Here is a 24,820-nt window from a genome sequence, read left to right on the forward strand (position 1 = left end):
AACCACTCTGGTCTTGCTTAACAACTCCCTCTTGTAAGGCTATCAGCTGCTTTTTACTTGTTTTAACAGCTTTTATTTTGGATCCTCTTTGCATGACAAAACAAATTTTATTTCCTTCTGGCTCAAGCCTCATCAGAATTAACCAAGTTTGAACATTGTGCAAGTTCTGTCAAAGTGTAACAGAAAGCAATGTCATCCTGGAAAGCTGATGAAGGTGGGGGTATGGGAAGGCTTCACCCAAATTCTTCACGCGAGGCTGGAGTATTTCAGACGGCCTATGCCCCTTCCTTACTTATTTGTGGAAATCATATGAGCACATAGTCAGCATGCCACTTCTGTGGCATTTAAAAAAGCAGGGTATTCTTGCATGATTTATAGGGATTCTTTCCAACTGAACATAATGATATTTGCTGTCTGTTTTCTCCCTACCGGTCACTGGTATGTAAAAGTGTAGCCATATCGGTATGTGTTTGTTTAGTTGTATTGCAAGTGGAAGTTGTACGCAGAGGAGTTTTAAATGGAAAAAGTACTTAAAGGGCCTGAGTTGCAGGAAAACATTTTCAAATCTGGCTCTGTGTGTTAACAGTTGGTCTGCAGGCCAGAGAATGTCGTTTATCAAAGACTTGGGCCAAGTGAGACTCTGAAAAATTTCACCCTGTGATTACATTTCTTGACTTAATTTTAACATTTCAGCCATTCACGTGTTTGGAAACATTCCAATTACAGGCACTAGATATGAAAGACAAAGTTTTTATTTTAAATATAATCATTTTGAAAAACAAACTAACTTCAACGTAATCAAACACAAAGCACTTTCACACAAAGCAAGCAATATCCTGCATTTGTCTGTCTAAAATAAGTTTAACAAAGCAAGTTACTTTGGCACATTCCGTAGGTAATTCCATACACAAGAGAACAAACACAGGCTTTGTATTTAAGGAAATTTAAGTATAGAAGAGGCAGCAGAAAGTTTTGCAGAATGCCTAACTAGATGGAATAGCTGCCAACATTATGTGTCCTATTCTCAATCCATAAGAGGAATTTCAAGAGATGCAATGGACTGTGCCCATAAAACAAAACAAAGAAAACCCCACATAATTATTTTTTTGATCAGTGTTCTGCATTCTGGTGCCACCACCTCAGATTTTCCAACCATCACTTTGTAGAGAAAAGGGGAGCTAAGGGAATAACAATTTGAAGACTTACTCACCAAATGAATATCCGGCAGGATTATCCAGACCAGACTAACATGGGTACTAAAAGAACTAAAAATCCTCCCCACCACGCAAGCCAACATCAAGTTTGGAAACACTGCATGCTTCATTGCTTCCTCCTGTCTTGCTTTGATGATAAACTGACAAGAAGTACATTTTCTGTGAAATCCAGTGGGGGGAAAGAAAAAAAAAATACTGCTTTACAGTAACGCATGTGACTTGTGTAAGACAGAATCAGCGCCTGTGTCATCAGAACAGAAAATTCAATGGGGCATCACCCAGGCCCTTAAAGAACATTGAAAGCATTACGGTGGTGCAGCACCAGACAAAAAACACAATCCAGGACCACATCATCAAAGCAGAAAGCTACAAAACTACCAGCTTTTTATCTCCACCATTCTCTTGCCAGTTAGTAGTTACTGATGTAAATTCTTATGGTACAGGGAGACATATGAACAGAAACCTTTTCCAAATGCACAAGGAAGCTCTTAAACCACTTGCAGACTGACCCACAAGCAGCAGCAGTTTACAAAAACTAATTAACACAAGGCCTAGAGGTGGTATTTGTGATCCATGAAACTCCTGGATTTCAAACATGTGTTGAAAGACTTTTGAAAACTTAACTTGTACCAAATATTTACAGAAGGCACATTTGGCAAGAACAGTAAATGGAGTATCTTTTATTTGTATTTATTTTAGCTTTTCACTTTTACAGAGATTAATACAGTGTTAGCATCATAGCCTTGTTTAAACACCTGTCTGCCTTTTCAAGACAGGTATCATTCAAATGCATCAAGATGTTATTTGAAACAAGTCTGCTGCTTATGTCATGGTAAATTACTTCAACCTTCAGGGCCTCATTCCCTAATTTTTTATGATTGTCCTCTTAAATAAGCATATCTAGCTTAAGTTTCTGAAAACAGAACTTTGATTTAGAAAAATCAGAGTACGAGTCTAAATAATCATCAGAGAAACTCCTTAATAAACACATTACCTTCTTAATGAAGAAACAGTAATTAACAAAGAGATCAACAATTAAAAGCACAGATCCTGTATCTGTGTTTTGCAGGTGGAATCCAAGCCTTAAGATAAGGCTGAGGTTTGTTTATCATCTATCCATTGACTTACATAAATGTAAAAGGAAATTTTCCAATGCTATAACCAAGGCTCTATGGGCATTTCCCCTGGGGTGGATGGAAGAGAACACTTCAGACTTAGAAATCAGCAGTAAAAAACACAACTGAACAAAAAATGCTGAAAAAATATCTATTAAAAATTCCTATATGAACATCTTTACTGCAGAGTAGAGATATGACTAGACTTGAAACTGGCAAGGAAATTCAGGTACTAGATTGAATCACCATTGATGCACAATAACCTGAGTTGTCCATTTGGTAAAGCAGCCTCCAAGACGGAAGAAGCCTTTAGGTTTGGTTCTCTTTCAACTAAGAAAGTTTTAAAGTGAATATTAGTGCTCATGAAGAGATGCCAACAAATCAGTTCTTTTGTCAAAGAGGGGCACCTGTCTCAGAGGCAAGCAACTCCCAGCCAGTTTGTAAACAGTGCTGTTGCAAAAGCATCAACACCAAGCATGAGACTATATAGGTTTCCACAGATGTTCTTTCTCCTCTTGGTCTGTGCTAGGCTGTAAGCAAGCACACCAGTGTGCAACACAATTTAGACAAGATTAACTGAAGAACATCACCAGCCTGTTTTGCACAAAGCAGAAAGGGAAAACATTTAGTTGTTATCAACTGGTGCTGGACTGAGTGGCCCATAAAGATTACATATACTTTTTACAGACCTAAGTCAGAACCCTCTCAAGCAAATTCTTATTCAAACAATCTAGCAATAAACATGACTTTTGACTGGTTTCCAGTGACAGGATGCACAGAAACAACCAGAAGTCTTCATGAAGCTTCAGAAAGGGCTTGTAGAAGTGCTAACCAACTTCATCAATCAATTAGCAATCTTTAAACACTGCCTATAAACGTTTGTAAGAACCAATAAGAGCACCACATTTCGGACAGGTGTGATCCACATCCTTTAGAGCATCAATGCAGAAGGGAATTAAGCAGCAGCCAGCTATACACCTGCAAAGAAAAAAAAAAAAAAATCTGTTTTACCACAGGTTACATACACAAGAAGGTGAAAGATTTCCTGCAAAAGCCATCAGTAAAACTGGTGCCATGAAGCTTTAGGAGGAACACATATGGCTATGGAGTCCACCACTCTAGTGTTCTAGAGCTGCTTTAAGGTCCTATAGGACTTAATGCAGATGTAGGCTATTCAAACCACAAAGGGTCAGGTCCCAGACAGAATGAGAAAGCAACAAAGCTGAGAGCTTTGTTACTCCTTAGACCTCTAAAAGGTCATTTAAGAAGAGAGAAATAAAGTGCAAATTGGAATCTACCTACCCCACCAGGCAGAGGCCTCCACATGACAGCCAAGTCAAAGCTCCTGAGTCATACGAGAGATGTGTCACTATCATCTGGTTACAGGAAGGGCAGCACATCTGAACTGGGCGGTCATAAAATACTACAGGTTGCTGCACATACACTGTCTGTACTGTAACTGAGCAGAGAAATATGCCGATTACTCAATTGGTAAATAAGGAAAAAAGTATAGTTAATCAACTTCCTCTGAGCTAGATCCAGCTACTACTCTGAAATATTTGAGGCGCCGAGCAATGAAATGCACAATGACAAAGAGAAACCACCATGGCATTTCCTAATGCAGAAACACACTGTCTTAAGAATAAGTCTGCATTAAAAACTGCAGAAAGCCAAATGATGTTATTGATATTAGTGCACCCTGAAGTATTCACAAGAATTGATTCACCTTATTACCTTCAAAAATACTTTTTGGAAGGTGGGGAACACCTGTGAACCCTGATCTTTAATCTTCTGCATAGTACCTACTACATAGCCACTTGACACCTCCTTAACATGAGGTAGAGTAGAGTTTTTCAGGCTTACCTGGGTTATTCGCTGGTATAGGCTGTCCCATGTATGGGGGAGGGTTCATTCCCTTCCCATCTGGTTTCTGGCCAGGTTCTGGGACCGGGTAGGGGTGAGGATAGTTCACATTGATTCCTGTTGTTTCCTCATAAGAAGGTGGTGCAGATGGGATAGGGGCACCACTCGGAGCAGACATTGTATCTAAAACATAATAGAAAATTTTAACAAAAGACATTGTTTATTAAGGGCAAGTGACAACTAATTAGACTCTGTTCAGACAAAAAGCAAGAAGATAACTAGATTAAAATGCACCTTTACCAGCATAAAATTTATTGACTGTTATTTGTTTCTGATAGCATTAAATGTTAATATTTACTTTGTTGTTTTTGTTGCTTCCTTCAGTCTTCCTTTTCACAGGATAGTTTTTTACACATTTTCCCACCACCAATTCTTCCTAAATTAAAAGTGCTAGAAGAGGGACATGGGGCAGCTTTATTAGTATACTAAGCTATCTGGCAGTTTCTCCCAGTCCTCCAAGAACAGTATTTCAGATCCTCCCCCATTCTCCTGAAAAATCAAACAGTATGATAGGCCACGTTGTAGTTGCTAACTAACATGAGCCCGGTTTGTGATGAAGCTCAGATTTTTAAAAAAGACTATTTCTCTCTGCTGCAGTTTGAAATAAAAAAAATATTTACACTGAAGGAAAAATAAACCCCAAATGTGAGTACATCCAACTCAACTCAAAGCTCAAATATGTCTAAGGTTGCCATTTTTGCCACTTATCAAAGTTTCAGTGAGTTTGGTAATGCAACTTTTCTCTACCAATTGTTATTTCATTACAGAGTATAAGAACACTAACCAGCACCTCTTCCCAAAGTGGAAATAAATGACTGTGATTCAATGCAGACTTCCTCTCTTTCTCCCTGCCTACCCACTTCCTCTACTCTGCCCACCGACTTCTTTGTTGAACAATCTCTCACAGCATCAATGCTGATTACGCATCTCCCTTTTCTTCTTCCTCCTAAGGACCATCAGACAGCTCTGAGAACCACACTCCATTCTCTGTCATTGCACATTCGATCCCTCTGTATACATGCAAGTCTTTTCACTCAGTATTAGTATTAGGAAGGGCAACCTGTATTTGGAATATTAATTCTATATTCTTATAGTAATACAGAAGCTATAATTAACCATATGAATAAAAGGAATAATAGAAATTGCACTGATGAGGAAAAAAAGAAAAAAAAAAGTGGTATGTTAAGAAATAAAAATACCCACAACAATATAGCATTATTTTCAAAGCTTGTTGCTTTGAAAACAGCAGCTTGCTGGATATATGCGGTGTCTCATGGTACAAGACACCAGGCATTTTAAACTCCACAATTCTCCCCATTGTTCATATCACATCTTGGGACACCACTGCATTGCATGGTAATAATAGGACCTAAACATACACAACTTAGCGAACTTGGTAGTCACATGCTTCAGAAAACTATTTGCAAGGTTCACATCACAACTTCCTTTTTACCTTATACAAAAATGATACCTTCTCCCCCAAAAGAAACCGAAGAGGAATGTGGTTAAGTGCAGATACAAGCTGATTCAAAGCTGAACATTAAAGATCAAAGTTCAGACCTAGTTAAACTCTCAAGGCCAACTAGTGAACAATCCTTTCCTCAGAAGCTATGCTGTGGATTTTTACAATCCAGGAAGTATGCTGTAACTTGGCTGCCCAATATGCAGTCACTACACAGAAGGACAAGGCAAAGAAGAGTGAAGAATCAAAGGGAGTAACATTGTCCATGAAGACCTTGCTGGCTTTCTGGCCCAGAAGGGTGGGGTTGGGGGGGAATCTCAGTATAAAACCTGGCTAATCCTTAAATTGTTAAATTGCTTTTGAGGAATGTAGTTCCTGAGAAAATGGAAGATCACAATTGCTTTCACACTGAAATCAATACATAGTCACAGCAGACAGTGGAGGAACAAGTCAGTGAAGAAGCAACTTAAAACTGTTGTGCAATGAATGACCTGTTGCACAATAGTTCCCCACACAGTGGCCTGAACAATCCTTTTACTTTTAAGCTAGAAGATTACTTTATCGGAGAATTTATTATTTCAAAGTAGAGATAACTGTTGTGAAACTATGCATCTGCAACCACCTCCTCCCAGATTACCTCATGCCATTCTGTTTATGTGTACGGATGAAGTCCAGAATTTGTTTGCTGTTTTCAGCTTAAAAGCACCAGTTTAACAACCAACTGCATCAATAAGATTCATCCCAGGAAAGAATGTAGCTATTTTGTGCGCAGATTTGGAATTTTTCCACTGCGTATTCTGAAAAAGTATCTTCTCACCATTTCAAGACATTTGTGTAACAGCCACCCTGAGGTCAAAGCATCCTGAACTTCTAAAGTAACATATGGAGTCCTACTATTAGTGAGCTATGAAACACCTAACGAACCTCCTATTTTCTTTTGGTCTCCTAAAATCTGGCTTTTTGTACTGTTTAAAATGCACTTCGTTCCACCTGTCACCCAATAAATATATCACTTTCTTCATTCAGAAGAACTGATCACTTCAGCAGCTAGACCGCAGAGAAGAATCCAGCAGAGCTACCAGACCAGAAGCTGAATATAAGCTGACAGTGCCATGAAAATGGCAAACACCATGCAGGAATGCGTAAGCAAAACCAGTATCTGTATGACAGCTGAAAAAGTGCTGCTGCTCTGGGAAAGCCCCCATGGGAGTACAGTATCTAACAAACAAATAGGTGAAGAGGTTCCAAAGAAAAGCACAAAGAACAATCATAAAGGCTAGAAAAGAGAACTTCTGAGAAAAAAGCCAAAGAAATTTAGTTTCTTTAGTCTCAAAAGACCAGAAAGAATAATAAAGACAAACAGGTAGCAATGAAGAACAACTAACAGACTCCTCTGAGAGTAAACTTTAAGGAAAACTGTAAGAAAAATTTTAAAATAGTAAGCTTTTCCCTACGTCCAATAAGACTATTTAAGCACTAGATAAATTGGCAAGATAGTTGTGGAGTCTTCCCTCCTGAAAATTTTCAGAACAGTTACACATGTCAGAAATTATACATTGTTCAGCATTAAGTGGATTAGAGAACCTCTTCACATCCCTTCCAACTGTATTTTCCATTATTTCAACACTTACTTTTGAAAATAAATGCAACGCCTTTTCATTTCAAACACCTACTTTTATGTACACTGTTTCAGAAGTGAGAGGCTATATCTTCTGAAGAAAGTAAGGCCCAATCCTGAACAAACTGTTTGCAAACCAACCCCTGGCCCTAGAGCTCATTGCAAGACTGGGTCTAAAACTCATATAAAACCAGCTTCCTCTATTAAAAAAAAAAATTAAAACCCCCAAACAAACAAAAAAAACCACAACTAAAAAAACCAAACCAACCACGATTATAAAGAGTCTCTGAGTATCAAACTTATTCAAGGTTCAGATAAGACAGTAACTGCAGTACATTTATACGGCAGTAAGCATTAACCCAAGGATTAGATAGTAATGAAAACAAAGGCGAGAGGGTCATTCTAGAAAGGGTTTTCAGCATTTTATTTTCGCTTAGGCAAGACTTACAGCCTGGGTTAGTAAGTAAAGGGTGTGCTATTCTTCCCAATGCAATCTCTTAAGGCACTAACAGACTTTCCATAGTTTCCATTTGCACTTTGCTCCCTGCCAATAGGAACAGAGCAGCTTGTAATTTTAATCATAATACGTATAATCAGATACATTCTTATATAAAATACCACTGATACAGACATGTCTGGGAAGAGCAACTAATGCATAATGCCTCATTACAAAGAGGACAAAAGATTAGTATTACAAACCAACACCAGATCATATAAAAAGTGATACAGAATCTTCAGCACCCATATAGGATAGCGAAGACTTTAATTTCTAACACCTTAACAAACTGTACCCAGCTACTTTCAAAACAGCAGCAATTTACTAATTGGAAGATGAACAGGCATAAAAGCAAACTGATGGTAGAAGCAGAAACTGAACCCACAAGTTTTGGCTTCTTAAAGTATACTCTCAAATGTGCTCCCAAAGAATTCAAAAGGGAAGACTGTTCAGTGACAGGTACCTGACTGCAAGAAAAGACAAAGGATAAGACACGTAACAGGGAAGTCAAATCCACCAAAAAGTTATCTGGAGGTAGCATATATGCAAACCATTAGGTAACATTAAAGCTATCTCAAACCAGGATATGCAAACATTGAAAGACCAACAAGCACACTAAATGCAAGACTGGGCCTTTTACACTGATACACAAGAAGTCTGCATTTACATCTGGAAGTTTCAGATCCAAACGCCCCTAAGCAGAGAGAAGAACTGAGCAGTTCTAGCTTCTCTTCCCAGACTCTCACTACTCTTTTGCTTCAAGTCTTTAGAGGCATGTGGTAAGACAAAGACCAATGGCTTCAGCTACCCAGCCCACGTCATTCTTCTGCTCTTCGGTGCACAATGGTAAGGTGGACCGCTGTGCCCAGCTGCACTCTAACTTTAGACAGATGAGTCACGAGACTCCAGAGAGGAATTAATAAAGCAACGAAAGCACCAGCTCCCTCCTCCAGATTCTTCTTTTTTTGTTCATTTGCTCAAGAGAAAGAATCAGAAGTACTCAGAGCTGCGAGCACTTTTCTCAGCCCAAATAATTTCCTTCATAAGCACACACTGGAACAACAACGGCAGGGGGCAAAGCACCCTTCCAGTTCATTCCTCTCTGCAGATGTCTATTGCTCTACATACAGAACAAAGCTGGCATAAAGGGAGGGAAGAGGCTGGTAAAAGCCACAGCATTCACAAACCACTCTAATCAAATGAAACCAGATTAGTTACTCATGCTAGTTGGAGACCAGGAAGACAAGTAACAAATTCTACTGACAGAACAAGGCATGGATACCCTTCTCTCCAACAGAGTGTGCAGCACAGCTCTATGTCACTTCTACAACTGCACTAAAGCCACATGAGTGTTGGGGAACGGAAGCCTTTTGAAACTTGAATTTCCAGGCTGTACCTGAAAAAAAAAACCCCACAACTGGCTAAACTTTCCTTTTATCTTGCTATTGGAGAAAGTGAATTAAGTGAATCAGAACTTCTAAGGTAACTTATCCGAAGGACTTACTAACTAAGCATTCATTATAGAGCCAAGATTCTTACAGCCTTCTATCATGGGCTTCAGGGCTTGTATCTGACTAAAATCATAGAAGACAAAACTGACTTGAAACTGGAAGTATGCTCAGAGGCAGCTACACATTGCAGAAGGATTCAGCAGGATTGTATCTCATCAGACAAGACAACTATCCAGTAATGTTTATGTAAGTAATTAAAATATAGCCTATGACCTACACAGGTTTTTTTTAAATAGCTGTATAGCCTTCCTCAGTACACCCTCCCAAAACAAGGGTTTGTAAAAAGTTGGGCAGTTTCTTCAGAATGCAAACTGAAGTATCAAACTGTAAAACCTAGTGTAGAGGAGGAAGACTCTTACTCTGATCTTCTTCATCAAGATGAATACAGGCATTACAGGGAAAATAAGAAAGAACATATGTTGATCAAAGTCCAGAAGCTACACAGGTCTTACTCAATGTGCCCAAAACAACAGCTTCCCCTGTGACCATCTATACGTGCTACATCTGCCAGATAATACATATTTATACATTAACTTATGCCATTGTCTGTTCTAGGAAGGGAAATGTATTCAAGATTCCCTTCCTCCCAAGTGGCAGATTTACTGCAGAACGTTAGGGTGCAACTATGTGTGTCGTGCTCCCAAATACAGAGATGCGCAAAGCGACAGGGCTGCAGTTATCTTCCCCTTCCCTCCTCACACTCCATTCATGATGCAGACCAGTCAGGGCCAGAGTCTGGCTCACATGCCTTTCATGCATCTTCACCTAGTGATAATCACTGTAACTACAAATTGTCCTCTCCATACCCAAAACTGAACACATTTATTACCATTTTCTCACTATAGGACGCATCCCCCATCTTATGAGAATTTTTTATATTGTCCAGATCGGTATGTTAACGTTACATAGTTTAAAACTGCAGCCTTTTTCTGAAGACAGGATGCAAACGTGTATTCTAAGAATGCAGAGAAATAAATACCTTTTGCCCAAGGACAAATGGAAAAAAGAATGGGAAGGGGAACAAGTCAAAAGTGGAAAGGTAAGACAAGTCATTCATGCTTTACCCAGCAATTACAGATGAATCATTAGGCAACATTTTTTTTAATCCCAGCTGGTTTCCTGACCTGCACAAGAGTCTAGTACAAATGGATTCCACAGCAGCACAAAGGTAACAGCAACAGCACCTCAATGATAACTCTGGGTAGATGATCTTTCTGCCCCTTGTCAGGAGGGGAGAAAAAGAGGTCTGTGCAGTCCTCACACTAACACGCAACGTGAGGAGAAACTTAAGTGCAGAAGTGTTGCTCCTTGGAGGCTGGAAGAGATGGAGGAAACTAGAGACATCCCTCTCTCCCTGTCCAGACAAACCTGAGCCTGGCACCTGCTTTTAATGCAATAGCAAGTACTGCTCCTCTAGGAATGGAAGAGCAAATACACTTACTACCTTACAGAACAATTTTCCTTATCTGAAATCTTCCTTAGCCACTCAGGTACAGACCAAAAATGCTCTGCTTGCTTTAAAATAGGCTCCCTTGAAACTAACTAATTATGTCTGTATTTGCTTGAAGTCCTTCTGAAACAAACTTCAGTACAAAGAAAATATAATTTTTAGTTTAAATCAGAGGCTCTCTAAGAAATTTTTATAAAAGATAAGTATAGTTAGCTATATGAAAGTTTGAATTACGAACATTTTCATAGTTTGGTATGGATTTACAGCTTTCCTGTTTTTAGCAAAAGAAATTTATATCCTTAAAACAGTGCAATAGCAAATGTCCTACATCAATATAAGACTATTTCTACCAAAAGAAAGATCCAACTTGCCACTTCAGCTGCCTACCACTATGGAGTGAATTTTCAGCCATATCAGTTCCTTAGTCTCACCAGCCACCCAACAGCATAAATGCTAGTGCTACAAGAGGAGATGGCAATAACATTAATAATGCCAGGGAATGTAAGCAGATAATGAAACCAGACCCAGTATCTCAGACCATCTGTTTCTACTTTCATAGAGCATCATTCCAAAACTCAGAATCAATGCATATGCACTCTCAGCAAGAGGAGGGACATTTCCATTACACACATTTATTAGAATGACTTAGAAAAGAAGTACAGTTTATTTTTATCTTCCACTGCAAGGAATGTTACTGAATGTGAATTTATCTGAATGCATTACATCAAATTGCTTTCCAGAGAATTTTTACTGAGAGGTACAACACACTAGCAAAGATGCCACGCAAAATAAAAAACAAAAATAAAGGAAGCCTGTATCTGGCTATCCAAGTGATGAACAAGGTGGCAGTATCATCAAGAAAGCACACTTTTTATAAGAGATTAAGAAGTTATTATTTTCTTAGATTTTTTATCAGCTTGCATTTTTTCAGGGACTTTTACTGAATGGTATATATGTTGGATGAAAATAAACAACACACATGTAAATTTGGTCATTCATGTTTGGGTGCAAGACAGCAGACCTCAAGCAGGGACCTACTAGCTTCTACTTAGGATGAAGACATAGTGCTGGGCACCGCCTGTTGGGAGCATAGTAGAGGAGCTGGCAGGAGAAATGGGGCCAGGGGAAGGCTGGAAAACAGCATGGCGTGTGAGGGGCTTCAGTGAGCAAGGGAGCAGACACCACTGAGAACAAAACTAGAAGATGCACATGGTTGCCAGGAGCACAAGAGCCAAGCCACTGTCTCCCTGCCATTGCCATCCAACCCTGAAAGCTTGCAGCTCGTCTCAGAAACTCCTGCTGCTCTATTCCCAGCCCAACTGCCTTCTCCTGGGTATAACGTCCTTCATGTATCCCCAGGGCCCAAGCTTATTCCAAGAAGTTATGCACCTCAATTTGAAAGACATTACCTAGTAGGCCTCAAAGTGCAGAGTACAGCCCAGCCTGCACTGGGCAGGGAGAGGAACATGGGGAAAAAAGTCTCAGGCACGAAGAAAATTTGGAAAAAAAAGAAAAAGAAAAAGAAAAAAAGGTTTGAAAGAGGTTTGACTTACTTGGATTGTATGTTTGTTACACACGGCACAAAGCTGCTGGCTACAGATGACTGTGGTATCTGATCTTTTAAGTCCAGGAAAAGACCCACTGGGAATACGAGCAGAATCTGTAGGCAACACACACAAGGGCAAAGAACAGATTAGTTGGAAGGAAACAAAAGCTACGACTGAGCAGTTTTTACTAGAAGCAAACAAAAGCTACGGTAAACGAGCCAGATAATAATGCACAATTTCCCCATCAGGACCATAGCTGGCTGTTAATAATTCCATAACAAGAACAGAAGTAGGAAACACTTCAGAATAGAAAGCTGTAACAGAATACAAAGTCAAAGGGCCTTGAACAACCTCACCTAAGTAGGTCCTAAGCAGGTGGCTGATTCAAATGACCTCCGGAGATCCCTTGTCCAACCTAAATTACTCTATAATAACCCAGGAAACAGAAGTCAGGTTACTGTACTAGAAGATTACAAAGGTCCAGTTCTGGTTTTATCCATACACTGAAGACTAAATACTAAGTTATGACAAAACTGATGCAAAAGATAACAGTCATGATGTAAACAAAACAAATTCATTTGCTTTAATGATTTCTTCATTGAGGACCATTCTCCAGAAAACTGCCTTAATTGCTGGGCTGTCTCCATTGCTGCCAGCTTGGTTCAGGTCAGAGAAGCACCAATTCATCCCAAGTACAGAGACCAGCAGCAACAATAGGAACTGTACAGCTATTAAATACTCCTGCCCCAAGTACTGTTGTACACCTAGTGGAATACACATTCTGGATCAGTATCTTGATATCAAAAGGAAGCTGGGTTTTTTATTATTGGCCCTGACATATTATTTTTTTTCCTGATGTAAATACATCTATTTGAGAACACAGGGGTTTCACACCATTTTAAGACAAACTTGATTTTCTTGCTTTTTTGTGAGATGCTCTAGAAACTCCAGTCTATCATGGTTCCAAAAGTTTTAGCCTTAACTCATAACCAGCTTCTCTTGTGTCTACATCATCCTTCAAGCAGTTACATATCTTAATGTTTATCTCATATTTCTACTACTGTACTTCTCAACCAGAGTTCTCAACCACCGCCTCCTGTCTGGTAAACCTCTGCTGGTCTTACAATGTCCGTGTTGGCTCCTCACCACTCATGTCTATCTGTCCATGTCAACACTGCTGCCCTCCAGGATCACTCGTCTTTTCCTTTCCACACTGTACCTAGGAGTAAACAACTGCCACCACGCAGCAGCTGAGTGAGTGCAGAGCTCAGTTATGCAGCCAGTACCTTCAGTGCCCCTACAGCCATGCAAGCCAATTCCTCTGCTGAGTCAGTAGCCAGTACTTACTTTCCTTATCGTATATACCACCTACACACCTGTCCACATACCAAAAAGACAAAAAGTAATCTAAAATTGTTGTTGGTTCCTGCTCTAGTAAGCTATTTGTTCAGCCTTTCCCTCACTTACCATCCAAACATCTCTCCCTTAAACCTTCAACTACAAGGATGAGGCTCTGTGGACACACACCTCCAGACTGCAAATCTCAAAGAAAATAAGTTTTATTTCTAAGCAACATAAACAAGTTCATTTGTAATCCATGACAGCTCTTCTCCAACCAAGCCAATTCCTGCACGTCTTCATGGTCATTCTTCAAAGCTTTAAAACAGGCCTCAGGTAGCATGTCTTGATTTTACTTTTTCTGACCATGTGCCTCAAGTCAAAAAGCCCTTTCAACACCTTAAAAGTATCTACAGAGAACTTCGCAGGTACAAAAGACAACACACAAAGAAAAAGAATTTCAGGTTTACGTATCCAATTAGGGCTGGAGTCACTCCATTCACACAAAGTAAGGCTAAGACCCAGTGCCCAAGCTTCCCAGCAATGACAAAAGCCTCTTCACTTTCCTGAAGTGCAGAAGTCTCTGGAATACTGCTGATTGCCTTCCTCACATGACACACCTTTCATCAGGATTTCAGTGACGTCTATAAACATTTCAATAAAGAACTTGTCACAAGTTTGTTCACTCGGTTACCCAGGACTAATCTCCTGCACTGGAGGCATCATAATACATCAGTAAACACTACTAATGTTTACAATTTTCAGTAGTCCCATGGTCTTCCCAGTAGACTAAGCAGAAATGTGGAAAGGTTTATTAGAAAGGGAATTATGTACTCAGTCCAGTGTGGGATTTACGCTAGCCATGTAGCTAGGACAAATACAGGAGCTGGTACAGAAGGACAGATGTGGCTACATGTGCAGCGTGTACACAGGAACCGTAATTGTGGTAACCTTGAGGACAGGCATTGCTCTGTCACACCACTCATACTCACACTGAAGCTTTGGCTTTCGCACACTGAAGAGGGAACACGAAAGATGACTAAACTCAGTAAGTTTTTTTGACAATATTTGTAGTATCAAATATTCCACAGCTGTATTTTTAAAAACCACTGACCTCCCATTTTCTTTAGAAAAAGAAATGTTTCCCCTTGTGACTAAACTACAGAACTGAATGATGATCAACTGCCCCAGTCACGGCTACTTCTGCTGTGCAGACACTGCGCAACCGAAGACCATCCTCACCTCTGCTTTACTGAAGAGCAAGTTCTAAGAAATCAACACCCTTTCAAAGACTTCAAAATGGTCATGATCATAACTTCCAGCATGAACACCTCTAGTCTTGATATTTAACATTCAATAATTATTTTTAAATGATGTTGCATTTTTCATTTCTTACCACTGAATGGTTTTGGATAGCTGGTTCAATTTAAAAATGACTACTATGCTTTTTCACCTTTTTTTTTTTTTTTCCCTTCCTGAAGACAGATGCAAACAGGTTTCAGGTCTTTGCAGCACTTGGCAGCATCCCTGGCACAGCAACCACCTCTTCTGTGCCTTTCTTTTCTTCTTTTAAAGTTTTAACAGTGCTACAGTGAATGGTATAAAACTAAAGCCAAGTATCAGTCCCTTTAAGTTATCTATCAAAACAGAAATTCCTAATAAAGAACAAGATGACATCAGGATTGCAAAACAGTCTCTTCAAAATATTGACTATTGTGGAAGTAACCACAACTTCAGCTTTTCAATTTAATTTTGCTAATGTCCCTTCTGCTTTAAATGTCAACTTTGAAGAGATAGTTGAACTATTACTTCATACAGCCAGTGCAAACATGTGTCTCACAATTCTGGGCACTACTTGAAGATTAGCCTGGGGACAACAGAAAGAGAAACTAACAAACCACCTCTCTGCTTGGTATATTTAAAAAAAAAAAAAAAAAAGACCAACATGGAAAAGAATTGCTTACAAATACAGCTTTCCTAACCTAGCTTGGCCAAGCAGATACCTTGTTGCCCTTCCCTCACTCTCTATCTCTTGCTAAGATTTGACACAATTTAATCCCTTAAATTAAACAATTCCTACTCAGTCCTCTTCACTAGAAATCCCAAATTGCTCTCCAACACCACCGGTAATTACAGGGGCTTCCTGCATAGCAGAGTTTACGACAGCTGCTGATCAGCAGCACCTGGAATGAAACACAGGTTAAAGGCTAATCTTTTTTTTAAACAATCAAGCAGGACATACAGGTTTATCAGAGTACTCGGGATTTCTGCAGTGCACAGCAGCAAGCCGTAACACAGCACTTGCTTGGGCCACCATCTTGGTTATCTGAACTCTGGACAATAACTTACTAGTTTACTAACCTGATGAGGAATATTATTTCAAAGTTGTGTATATTTCTCATGTGTTTGTGAGAGAATAAAATTTAGTAATAATTACAAAAAAAGACTTTGATACGTTATTATTTTAGGAAGACAACCAATGTCATTTGGGTCACACTGAATTTTATACTGGCAAAATCGAAATGGTACTAAGCAGTGTGTTCTCTCCTGCAGGAGGTTACAGACGTCAGTATGTTCCTTTTACCAAGTAATCAACTATCTCAGAATAATCCCGAGAATGGCTTCAGCTCGGGTCCTGGTGAGGTCGATAAGCGCCCCCCGGGGCAGGGCAGAGCCGTTTTTAAACTAACTGCTGCTGCGCCGCTCTCAAGCCCATTCCCTGAGGAACGGGCCGCTTTCCGCCCGCGCCCGGCTGCCGCCTGCAACACTTGGGTTTCGCTTCTCTCACAGCTTTGGCTCCGGCCCCGCGCCCGCAGCCCCGCAGCCGAGCGGGCAGGGGCCGCCGCCCACGGCCTCTCCCGGGCCATCTCCCGACCGTCCCGCCGGGACCGGGACCGGGACCGCGCCCGCGCCGCTCGGCGCACCGCTGGCGTCCGCGAAGCCCCAGCTTACCCCCGGCGCCCCGGGACCGGCCCGCCGAGCCGAGGCAGCTCCCCCGTCCCGCAGTCGGGCCGGGGGGCTCCAACCCAGCTCGGGCACCGCGGGAGGGCTGCGAGCGGCCCCGGGAAGGGCAGAGCTCGGGCCCGGGAGCGGCGGCCGGCACTGGGTCCCCCGAAAGCGACCCCGGCAGTGCAGCAAAGCTCCCCCCGCCCCACCGGCCGCGGGAGCGGGTCCCGGCGGGGCCCGTCCGGCAGCAGCCAGGCTCCGGGCGGCGCGACGGAGCCCGGCGCGCCCAGCGTCGCCCGCAGCGGCCCCACGGCCCTTACCGCTCCGCAGCGGTGCCTGCCTGCCCCGCTCTCCGCTCGGGTGAAGCAACCGTCCCGCAGAGCTTGTCCCCTCCCGTGCGCACCCTCGCCTTCCTCCTCCCTTTCCCCCGAGATCCGGGAGCAGGCTGCCTCGGGAGGGCAGTCCGCCGCCCCCGGCCCCGGGACAGGCCCCGCCCGGGGCCCAGCTGGTCGGAGGGAGCCGCCTCTACCGCACCCCCGGACCTACCGGCAGCGCCTCGCCCGCTCCCCGCCGAGCTGCGAGCGGAGCCGGCGCGTCCCGCACCTGGGAGCGGCGCGTCCGAGCCCCGGCGGGAGGAAAAGGAAAGAGGGGAAAAGGTCCGCGGCAGCAGAGCCTGACTGCCGCACGCGGCCGTAACTCCCCCGCTCCGCCCGACAAACGGCCGCTCCCGAGTACCGGGCAACTTTGCAGCTCTTGCCAAGAGGCTTACTCATAGACTGACAAATTGAAACAAGGGAACTTCAACTTTCCCGTAATCAGCGTAGCCAGACTCCACATTTTGTAGCACAGGAGGAAAAAACCCTCCCAGAATTTTACAATACCCCTTATGTTACCAAGATCGGTTATTTCAGACACCACCTCATGCAAGAAAACGTAAAATGATCAAAGAAACCTTCAACAGATGCAGTGATTTTAACTAGTGTCCTTACAGGCAATTAAATTGGATTCAGTCTTTGGCAAAAGAGTATGTCACTCCCTCCTTTATCCAACCCAACAGCTCAAAGACAGAAAATGAATTACTGGCCAGATCTCTGAATGGAATTCAACAAGGACTGCTTCACCCGCTGTAGTTCAGGTGAACCAGCTGGCCAGACCTAGCACTTAAGTGCTTTAATCTACTTTAGACTGAAGGGAGTCAATAACCCCTGAGGGCTCAACAGGGATTGTGCGTTAGGCCTTTTGGCTGAAAGCATCTAAAATCCGTTAAAGTCCTATTTTTGTGTTTAAATCCTTTCTTGGACCTTGCCCTAAATAACATGTATAAAGCTTCAATTCAAACCCATCTGAGAGCCAGGATTCAGGTTTCATAGGACAAAAGGGGCACTTACCCCAAGTGACAATAAGCCCGACAGTGAGCTCTGCAGTCACAGCAATCTACTGTACCACCTGCAGGTCTGGGTACTCAGGGTTTGCATCAGGTGTTGGAGTATGAGGGCTCCGACAGCACAAATACTCCCAGTCCCCTGATGGGGTGGGGAGTTGATTCAGCAGCATTCAGTCCTTCCTACAAGTTAGTCCTTCTTACAAGTTAGCATTTGAACCTGAGAGTAAAACTAGACTTAGAGGTGAATAAATTTTCATCATTATCAAGAAATCACATTATATATTATGATATTTATCTCAGGAGCAGAATATGAGTAATTTTGGCTTTGGTACGCTGGCTTAACTAAAATTGGAATAATTGTTCTCTTTGTAACTAAATCCCCTTCCCCAGGTGGCCATGAGCAGCTTAGAAGCCACAGGAGAGAGAAGCCATGACTGAACACATCTCCCAGGGTGAAATAAGGCACGACCTTCAACTGAAAGCCGCCTTACTCAGGCTGCCATGCTCTCCCATGTATTTTGCGTACATCTTGTCAGATGCTGACTTGTGTTACAGCTTTTCCTCCTCCTTGGGGACCCCAATAACATTGCTCCCTTTTGCCCTACTACTGTTTCCACCAAATGTCCAAGTGCAGCGGGCGGTCAGCATCTGTTTACCAGTGCATGCGTGTGTTTCCTCTCACTACCCCACCTCCTTCCCACCTATCTCACCATTCACCAGCTCCTCCCTTTCCCGTCCTTTGCTGGCTGGCACTGGGTAAAAGAAGCAGCAGCTTTAGCCAGTCTGTGGCTGGCTAGGCCACCGCAGCATCTGTGAGTTGCAGCCCGCTGGCCTGCCTGGGTTCGGCAGGGTGCCTGCCTGCCCCGCGGAACAAACCCAGCACAGCTTCCCCGAAGCGGCCGCCAGTGCGGTGGGACCACAGTTCTGTTCCTGCAACAGAGCAAGTGACTGGGTGGGGACACGGGCAGCACCAACGCACTGCATGCTTGAGGAAACATGGCTAGACATAAAGATAAATCTTTATTATCTCTCCCTCCCTCCCCATGAGATGTGTACCTATTAGAATATTTTTGTACTGAATAAACATAATTTGTTTTAAAAAAATCATAAGAAAAAAGACCACATGGCAATTTCAGAAGCCTGAAGCAAGTCCAAATGCAGTGTGCTGTAACTACAAGAGCTCCACTCCATCACCTGTCCCGTGGCATGACATGCTAGGCAGCCCCGACCACTCTATGTGGCTGTGACGCTTTTCTCCACCCTACTGAGTCATCAACAGCGCTGCTAACGGCGTCACAGAAATGGAAAGGTACACAGAATATTGTGTATATTTTATCATCACACTAATTGCGTGTATTGTATTATAGAACACCAGTAGATGTCAGTTTAGCCCCAAAAATGAATGCATGCTAGATTTATTAGCTTTTGCTTTTACAACAGTAAGTTTCCACCAAAGAAACTAAATGAAGTTTAGAAGTTGATATGCATTTAAAAGCCTGTTAGCCGTATCTTACATCCCTAATACACCCTCAATGTGTAAAATAAGTAAAACTTAATGTCACCTTATTTTTCTCCTGCCTGGAAATCATAGGACTTGCACACATACAAATACTTTTTTTTTTTGTCATTTTGCATATACTGATTTGTTGAGGCTAGAAAAGAATGTGAGTTTTGATCATTTTGATAATACTAGATCCTTAAGGAGAGTTGTGCCAGAATGCAGTTTCAGACCAGTAGTCAATGAACACACGTAGATCTACAGAGAAAGCAAGGTAAGTCAAATAATCTGAAAGAATGTTTGTTTTTTTCCCCCCACTGTTGCAACAGCTGATTCAAGTTGCAAAGCAAACAAACAGGAATTCCAACACAACTTGAACAGGTAGTGCAAGCAAAATACAGCCAGTCATTTTGGTATTGCGATTGCAACTTCCAGATGGCATCGATACTGATGAAGAACAAATTACTTACAATGCCAGGGGGTACTCAATCAAAATTTAGCTTCTGCCCATAGGAATGCTGCCTGCCTGAGAAAGCAGAGCTTGAATTTTAATTGAAGTGGTAGAACTTAGCACTGATTTTGCTAATTCTAAATCTTTTCTCTGAGCCTCATAGCAAATTTAGCTCACCTGTGAGCTAAATTCTTTTTTATGTAATTTTGTGTATAACACTGACAAAGAGTTAACAAAACTGGAGAGGATTTATATGTAATTATTTAAGTGAGACAAAATAATCTCTTCCCCTCATGTCCTTTTACCCTCCATTATCAGATACTGTTCCGCTAGGTTGTTACTGCTAAAAAATTTGGATAAAAATTTTTCTAGGAAGTAAAAATAATTTAAGTTTGATTGTACATATTTGTCAAAACAATCAGTATATAGAATGCACAGGTTTTTCTTATGTTTCTCCTTAATTAAATAATACTGATAAGAAGATCAATATTTAGTCCGAGTATTGAATCTCTTTAATTATGGAATGATACAATTTCTTCAAGTTTAGAAGATTATTGTCCCAAATCACTCACTGGATTATAGGGGGAAGTACAGATGGTAAAGAGTTTTTTAATCAAAGAGAGAAAGTATAGTAAAAACCTAAGTTCAGAGGACAAAGCTGGGAAAATGAAGATTAGTGTCTTATTTTTCCGCTTCAATAGTTAGGTGATAAGCAAGTGGAACAAACTGACTAAAGAAGAGATTCTCCATCTTTTGATTACTTCCAGACAAACTTGGCTGACTTCCTGGAAAATATGTTTAAGACAAGCCTAGATCATTAGAAATCACATGTGTCACCCACATTGTTTAACATGTCCAACTGGTGAGCTAATAATCCCATCTGGTTTAAGAAATAATGCATCAGTTAAAAACAAACAAACAAAAACCCACACCACCACAAAACAGTAGTACAAATTGCTATTATGTAATTTGATTTCTAGTGACTTTGGTCAAACTTTGCTTCTTTAACATTTACCTGCATTTTAACCAATAATAAAATAGACACACTCTCAGTGCCACAAATGATAACCAATATTCTGGTCTACAGGTCCAAGGTGCAAATTAAGATGTTCTGCTGCCTCTCCAGCTAACAGCCAAGCGACCATGTGACAGGAGCTTTGAGGTTCACACGTCAAGCCTCAAAGCTGAAAACAAGACACACGTCCCACATTTCACTGTAAAGTCCATGTTCACATTGCTGAGATGTCCTCAAAGCACTGGTAATACTTAGCTGTTGCGAGCCAGGCACACAATTTGCCCCGATGAGATGCAGTTACCTAAGCAGCTCCTTCATAGCAGACAGGAGCACGAAAACAGGAATTTTGGCTATGTGAGAAGCACCTCCCCGTTGGGCTGTTAGCTGCACTTTCGACACTGGAGCGCTAAGGGGAGGGAAGGTACGAGGCTGTTTGAGGCTGCCTGCTCACGAACAGGAAAAATACATGTTAGCCACAGCAGCAAACACACACCCTTTTGTCAGGCACTGTGGCTTCATAAAGGTGGTATTTGCATACATACATGTATTTGATAGCCACAAAACTCAATTTACATATCCCCAGTAAAGCACCAACAGCACCCTCGTTAGGGCCCAGTAGAGTAGTTAGAGCTATCCTGGCTGAGGTTCTGAATGCAAAACACTCGTGGTAGAATATAGAGTCCCTCTAACTAATTGTATGGGTTTTTATACAACGCTTTTAATGGTTGGCACTCTGGGTGGTTTTTTTATCAGGAAGTAAAAAGATAGAGTTGCTGACTTTTGTTTTTAAATATGTTCTCATTTAGGTTGGATCCAGGGCTCAGAGCTTTGATAAAACAAAGACTGGGACAGCATTTTAGTTGATTTGGTAAATACTAAAAAATTTTTAAAAATCCACCTTCATGAGTCCAGGTAAAGAAGGATAGACAAGAGCTACATTTTGAAGGAATAATGTTACCATGTAATAATTCTGTCTACTCTAAGTTAACTCAATTAACTTCAGTGCAGAAGAAATTAATTTCAACTTCTACATGGTCTTCTCCAAGCCTGTTGGGCAGAGAAGCAATAGCTAAAGGAACAACTTGAGCCCCAAGCTTCTGTTGAGCTCAGGGTTTAGGATTTCATGAGCTTCCAAACCCACTCTACAGTAACTTCAGCACTTTCTGATTGTACTGTGCAGACAGCTTCTTTTATTCTCTAACCTACTTTTAACAGTGAGTGCATATAAAAATGTCTGTAATAATTAAAACTAAGTACTACTATAATATACTTCCTCTCATGTACTGCTACCGAAATACTAATCACAAAATACTTCAGAGCTAACAACGTGCTAATTAACAGCTTGCAGAGACAGGCCTAGATAACACTGCTGTATTGTTTCTGCTTGGGTGAGCACTAGCCCTTTTCAATATAAACAACTATACCAACACTTGCAGTTATCAAAGAGTCTGACATTATAGGTGCCAAATTTGTTTGAAAGTATGGTGCAGTTTGCTTGTGTGAAACAAGAGTTTCAAGGTTTCACGGCTGCCAGGAAGCAGGTTACCTTGAATACTGGTTTTCAAACACTTGGCATTTAAGAAAGCTGTGATAAGGAGCTTTGCAATGTTGATTTGGGAGTTAATAACTTTAACTTAAATTATCCCTGAAAAAATTCTGTGTGTGACAGAGGGGGCAGGGGAAAAAAGAGAACAGAGAGACCACAGATAAACCCTCCCTTTCAGAAACTACTTTGTGAAGATAAATACCTCGTGACTGACAGCACCATTGCTTAGGTTCATGTATCAAAACAAAACTATTGCTCCACACCAATATGGAACTGGAGTGGGCGGTGGGTGGGACACAAGAGGAAACCCTCATGATAGATAAATAATTACTTCAAATCAGCCCTCGGACACATGCTGCCTCACATAAAACCATCTTCTTCCTCAGTTCCCATTTTCTTCCAGTGTCTTTTACCCTTCCCCTGGTGATCCAGCCCCCCCAGTGCTGGAAACCTAAGGGATGAAAAGGGTGAACTCTCCAGAAGTTTTGAGCTTTTACACTGCTCTCAGGTCTCTTCACCCAACAGGCTGCCTTCACAGCAGCCACTCGGACACTTCTGCCTGGTGCCCTCTGGTGAGGCAGGTTTGAGGCTGAGCATTTCCTGGCTGCTGCCGTTCTCTCTTTCGAGGCTGCAGCTGCCCATTTCCTGCCATCTTGGCAGGTAGGTGACTCCTTAGCCTAGAGCCGATCCATGTGCCGGGCAGATGCACGGAGCTGGGCTTCCCTGCCTCCACAGAACAGGGTCAGAGACTGCTCCCCTTCCCGGGGAGGCCAACTCTTAGTTTAAGGTATCACAACAACTCCTCCTGATACTAAACATCCGCCATCCTCTTTCCCAAGCATGCACCCTCCTCACTGTACATGCCTTGCTTAGCAAGACCATTAAGGGGAAAAAAAAAAAAAAAAAAAAAAGACATTTCTTTCATTCGCAAGTGGGTAATATGTGGGGTAATATGCTTGTGGAAGATGGGAACATTAATGGATTTATGTGAAACAGAAGTAGCATACCAAGTCTGAAACTGCAAATGATCACACAGGATTGCAATTGGTTGACAGAGTTGCTAAATTAATCCAAACCTAAATATTAATACTTTACTGTCCTTCATTTAGTATTGCTTCCTTCTTAATTACCAACTCCCACAGTGTTATTTGATCATCATAACAGCTAATAACAACTGCCAGATTGCAAAACACTATTTCACACGACAGCAAAACATTTTAAGTATGTAAATCATATCATCTCCCCTAGAGAGCAACACAGCAGTGTGGTATCAAAAGAGGTAACGACAGATTTATTTTTCCCAGAACACCTGGCACTTCATGTAAAGAATTACAAGGAGAATAACCATTCACTGCCAGTAATGGTTCTCCTAGAACAAACAACCAAAAAGAAATGGTTGTGATAGAAAATCTTCACATTTAAAAGTGGCAGATCTGTCCTGATTAAGTCATCCATTATTGATGGATTCTCTAATAATGTCGTCAGAAAACAGGAGAACTATGACTCTCCAACCATTTATCCTTCAAATTCATCTTCCCACTCCCTTGACAGAGTACAGGAAGGATACAATTTTAAAAATAAAGCTGCCTGATTATTTTTCCTATAGACAGAACTGAAGCACAATTTCAACTGCTGTGATGCCACTGCTGAACAAATTGGCGTAAAACCCACATCTTCTCACCCTTCCTTCCGAAGAATGCCTGACCTACTGTTTGGGCAAGCTGTGGTATAGTCTTGGCTGTAAATCAGCTTTGCTGGCTCATGTTGTATCTGACCACTGAAACCACTGATCTAAATCTTACATTTAAGCTTTCTGTTGTTTTACTTAAGGCAGCAGCTGGACTTATTTTAATGAACTGCTTTGATTCAACTCTGTGGATCTGAAGTGAGTAAGGAATGATACAGTACTCTTGTGCATAATTCTGACATCATAATCTTTCACACAGCTGTCATCTGGACACCAGAATTATTACAACCTGGGATATAGGCAAGAAATACAGAAATATATATATATATAGAGAGAGAGAGATTAAGACCTTATTGCTAAAATTCATACTTATCCAATGAGGCTTTCCTTAAGGCCTCAAATATCCACTTCTCTGAAACTATTCCCAGCATCACCCACATTATGTGCAAAGCTGGATGCCAGTAAGTATTTGTTTTCTTACGCTCTTCTCACTTCATGCTACAAACATTTGAACTTAGCAGTAGTAGTACTTGCTGCAGTTCTGGCAATTGTGAAGTTATTGCTATTTAATTCTGTATTGGTTTATAATCTCTAGTTGTTATAACTTATGTTACATGAT

General features: G+C 41.5%; 1 protein-coding gene across 2 annotated transcripts; it reads right to left on the reverse strand.

Annotated features, from left to right (window-relative positions):
• Positions 1-734: 734 nt before the first annotated feature.
• On the reverse strand, positions 735-17,338 carry LITAF (lipopolysaccharide induced TNF factor). Of its 2 annotated transcripts, none has more exons than XM_068423892.1 (5): positions 17,167-17,338; positions 12,343-12,449; positions 4,193-4,375; positions 3,632-3,788; positions 735-3,307 (listed from the first exon to the last, which is right to left on the reverse strand). In XM_068423892.1, exons 3-5 carry the CDS (start codon positions 4,368-4,370, stop codon positions 3,199-3,201), a joined length of 444 nt encoding a protein of 147 aa, XP_068279993.1. In that variant the 5' UTR covers positions 4,371-4,375; positions 12,343-12,449; positions 17,167-17,338; the 3' UTR covers positions 735-3,198. The 2 variants fall into 2 exon arrangements, with proteins under 2 accessions (XP_068279993.1, XP_068279992.1); XM_068423891.1 differs by lacking the exon at positions 17,167-17,338 and adding an exon at positions 16,941-17,134.
• Between the last annotated feature and the right edge of the window lie 7,482 nt (positions 17,339-24,820).

This window comes from Nyctibius grandis, chromosome Z (genome assembly GCF_013368605.1).
Source record: "Nyctibius grandis isolate bNycGra1 chromosome Z, bNycGra1.pri, whole genome shotgun sequence".
NCBI classification, from domain to species: Eukaryota; Metazoa; Chordata; class Aves; order Nyctibiiformes; family Nyctibiidae; genus Nyctibius; species Nyctibius grandis.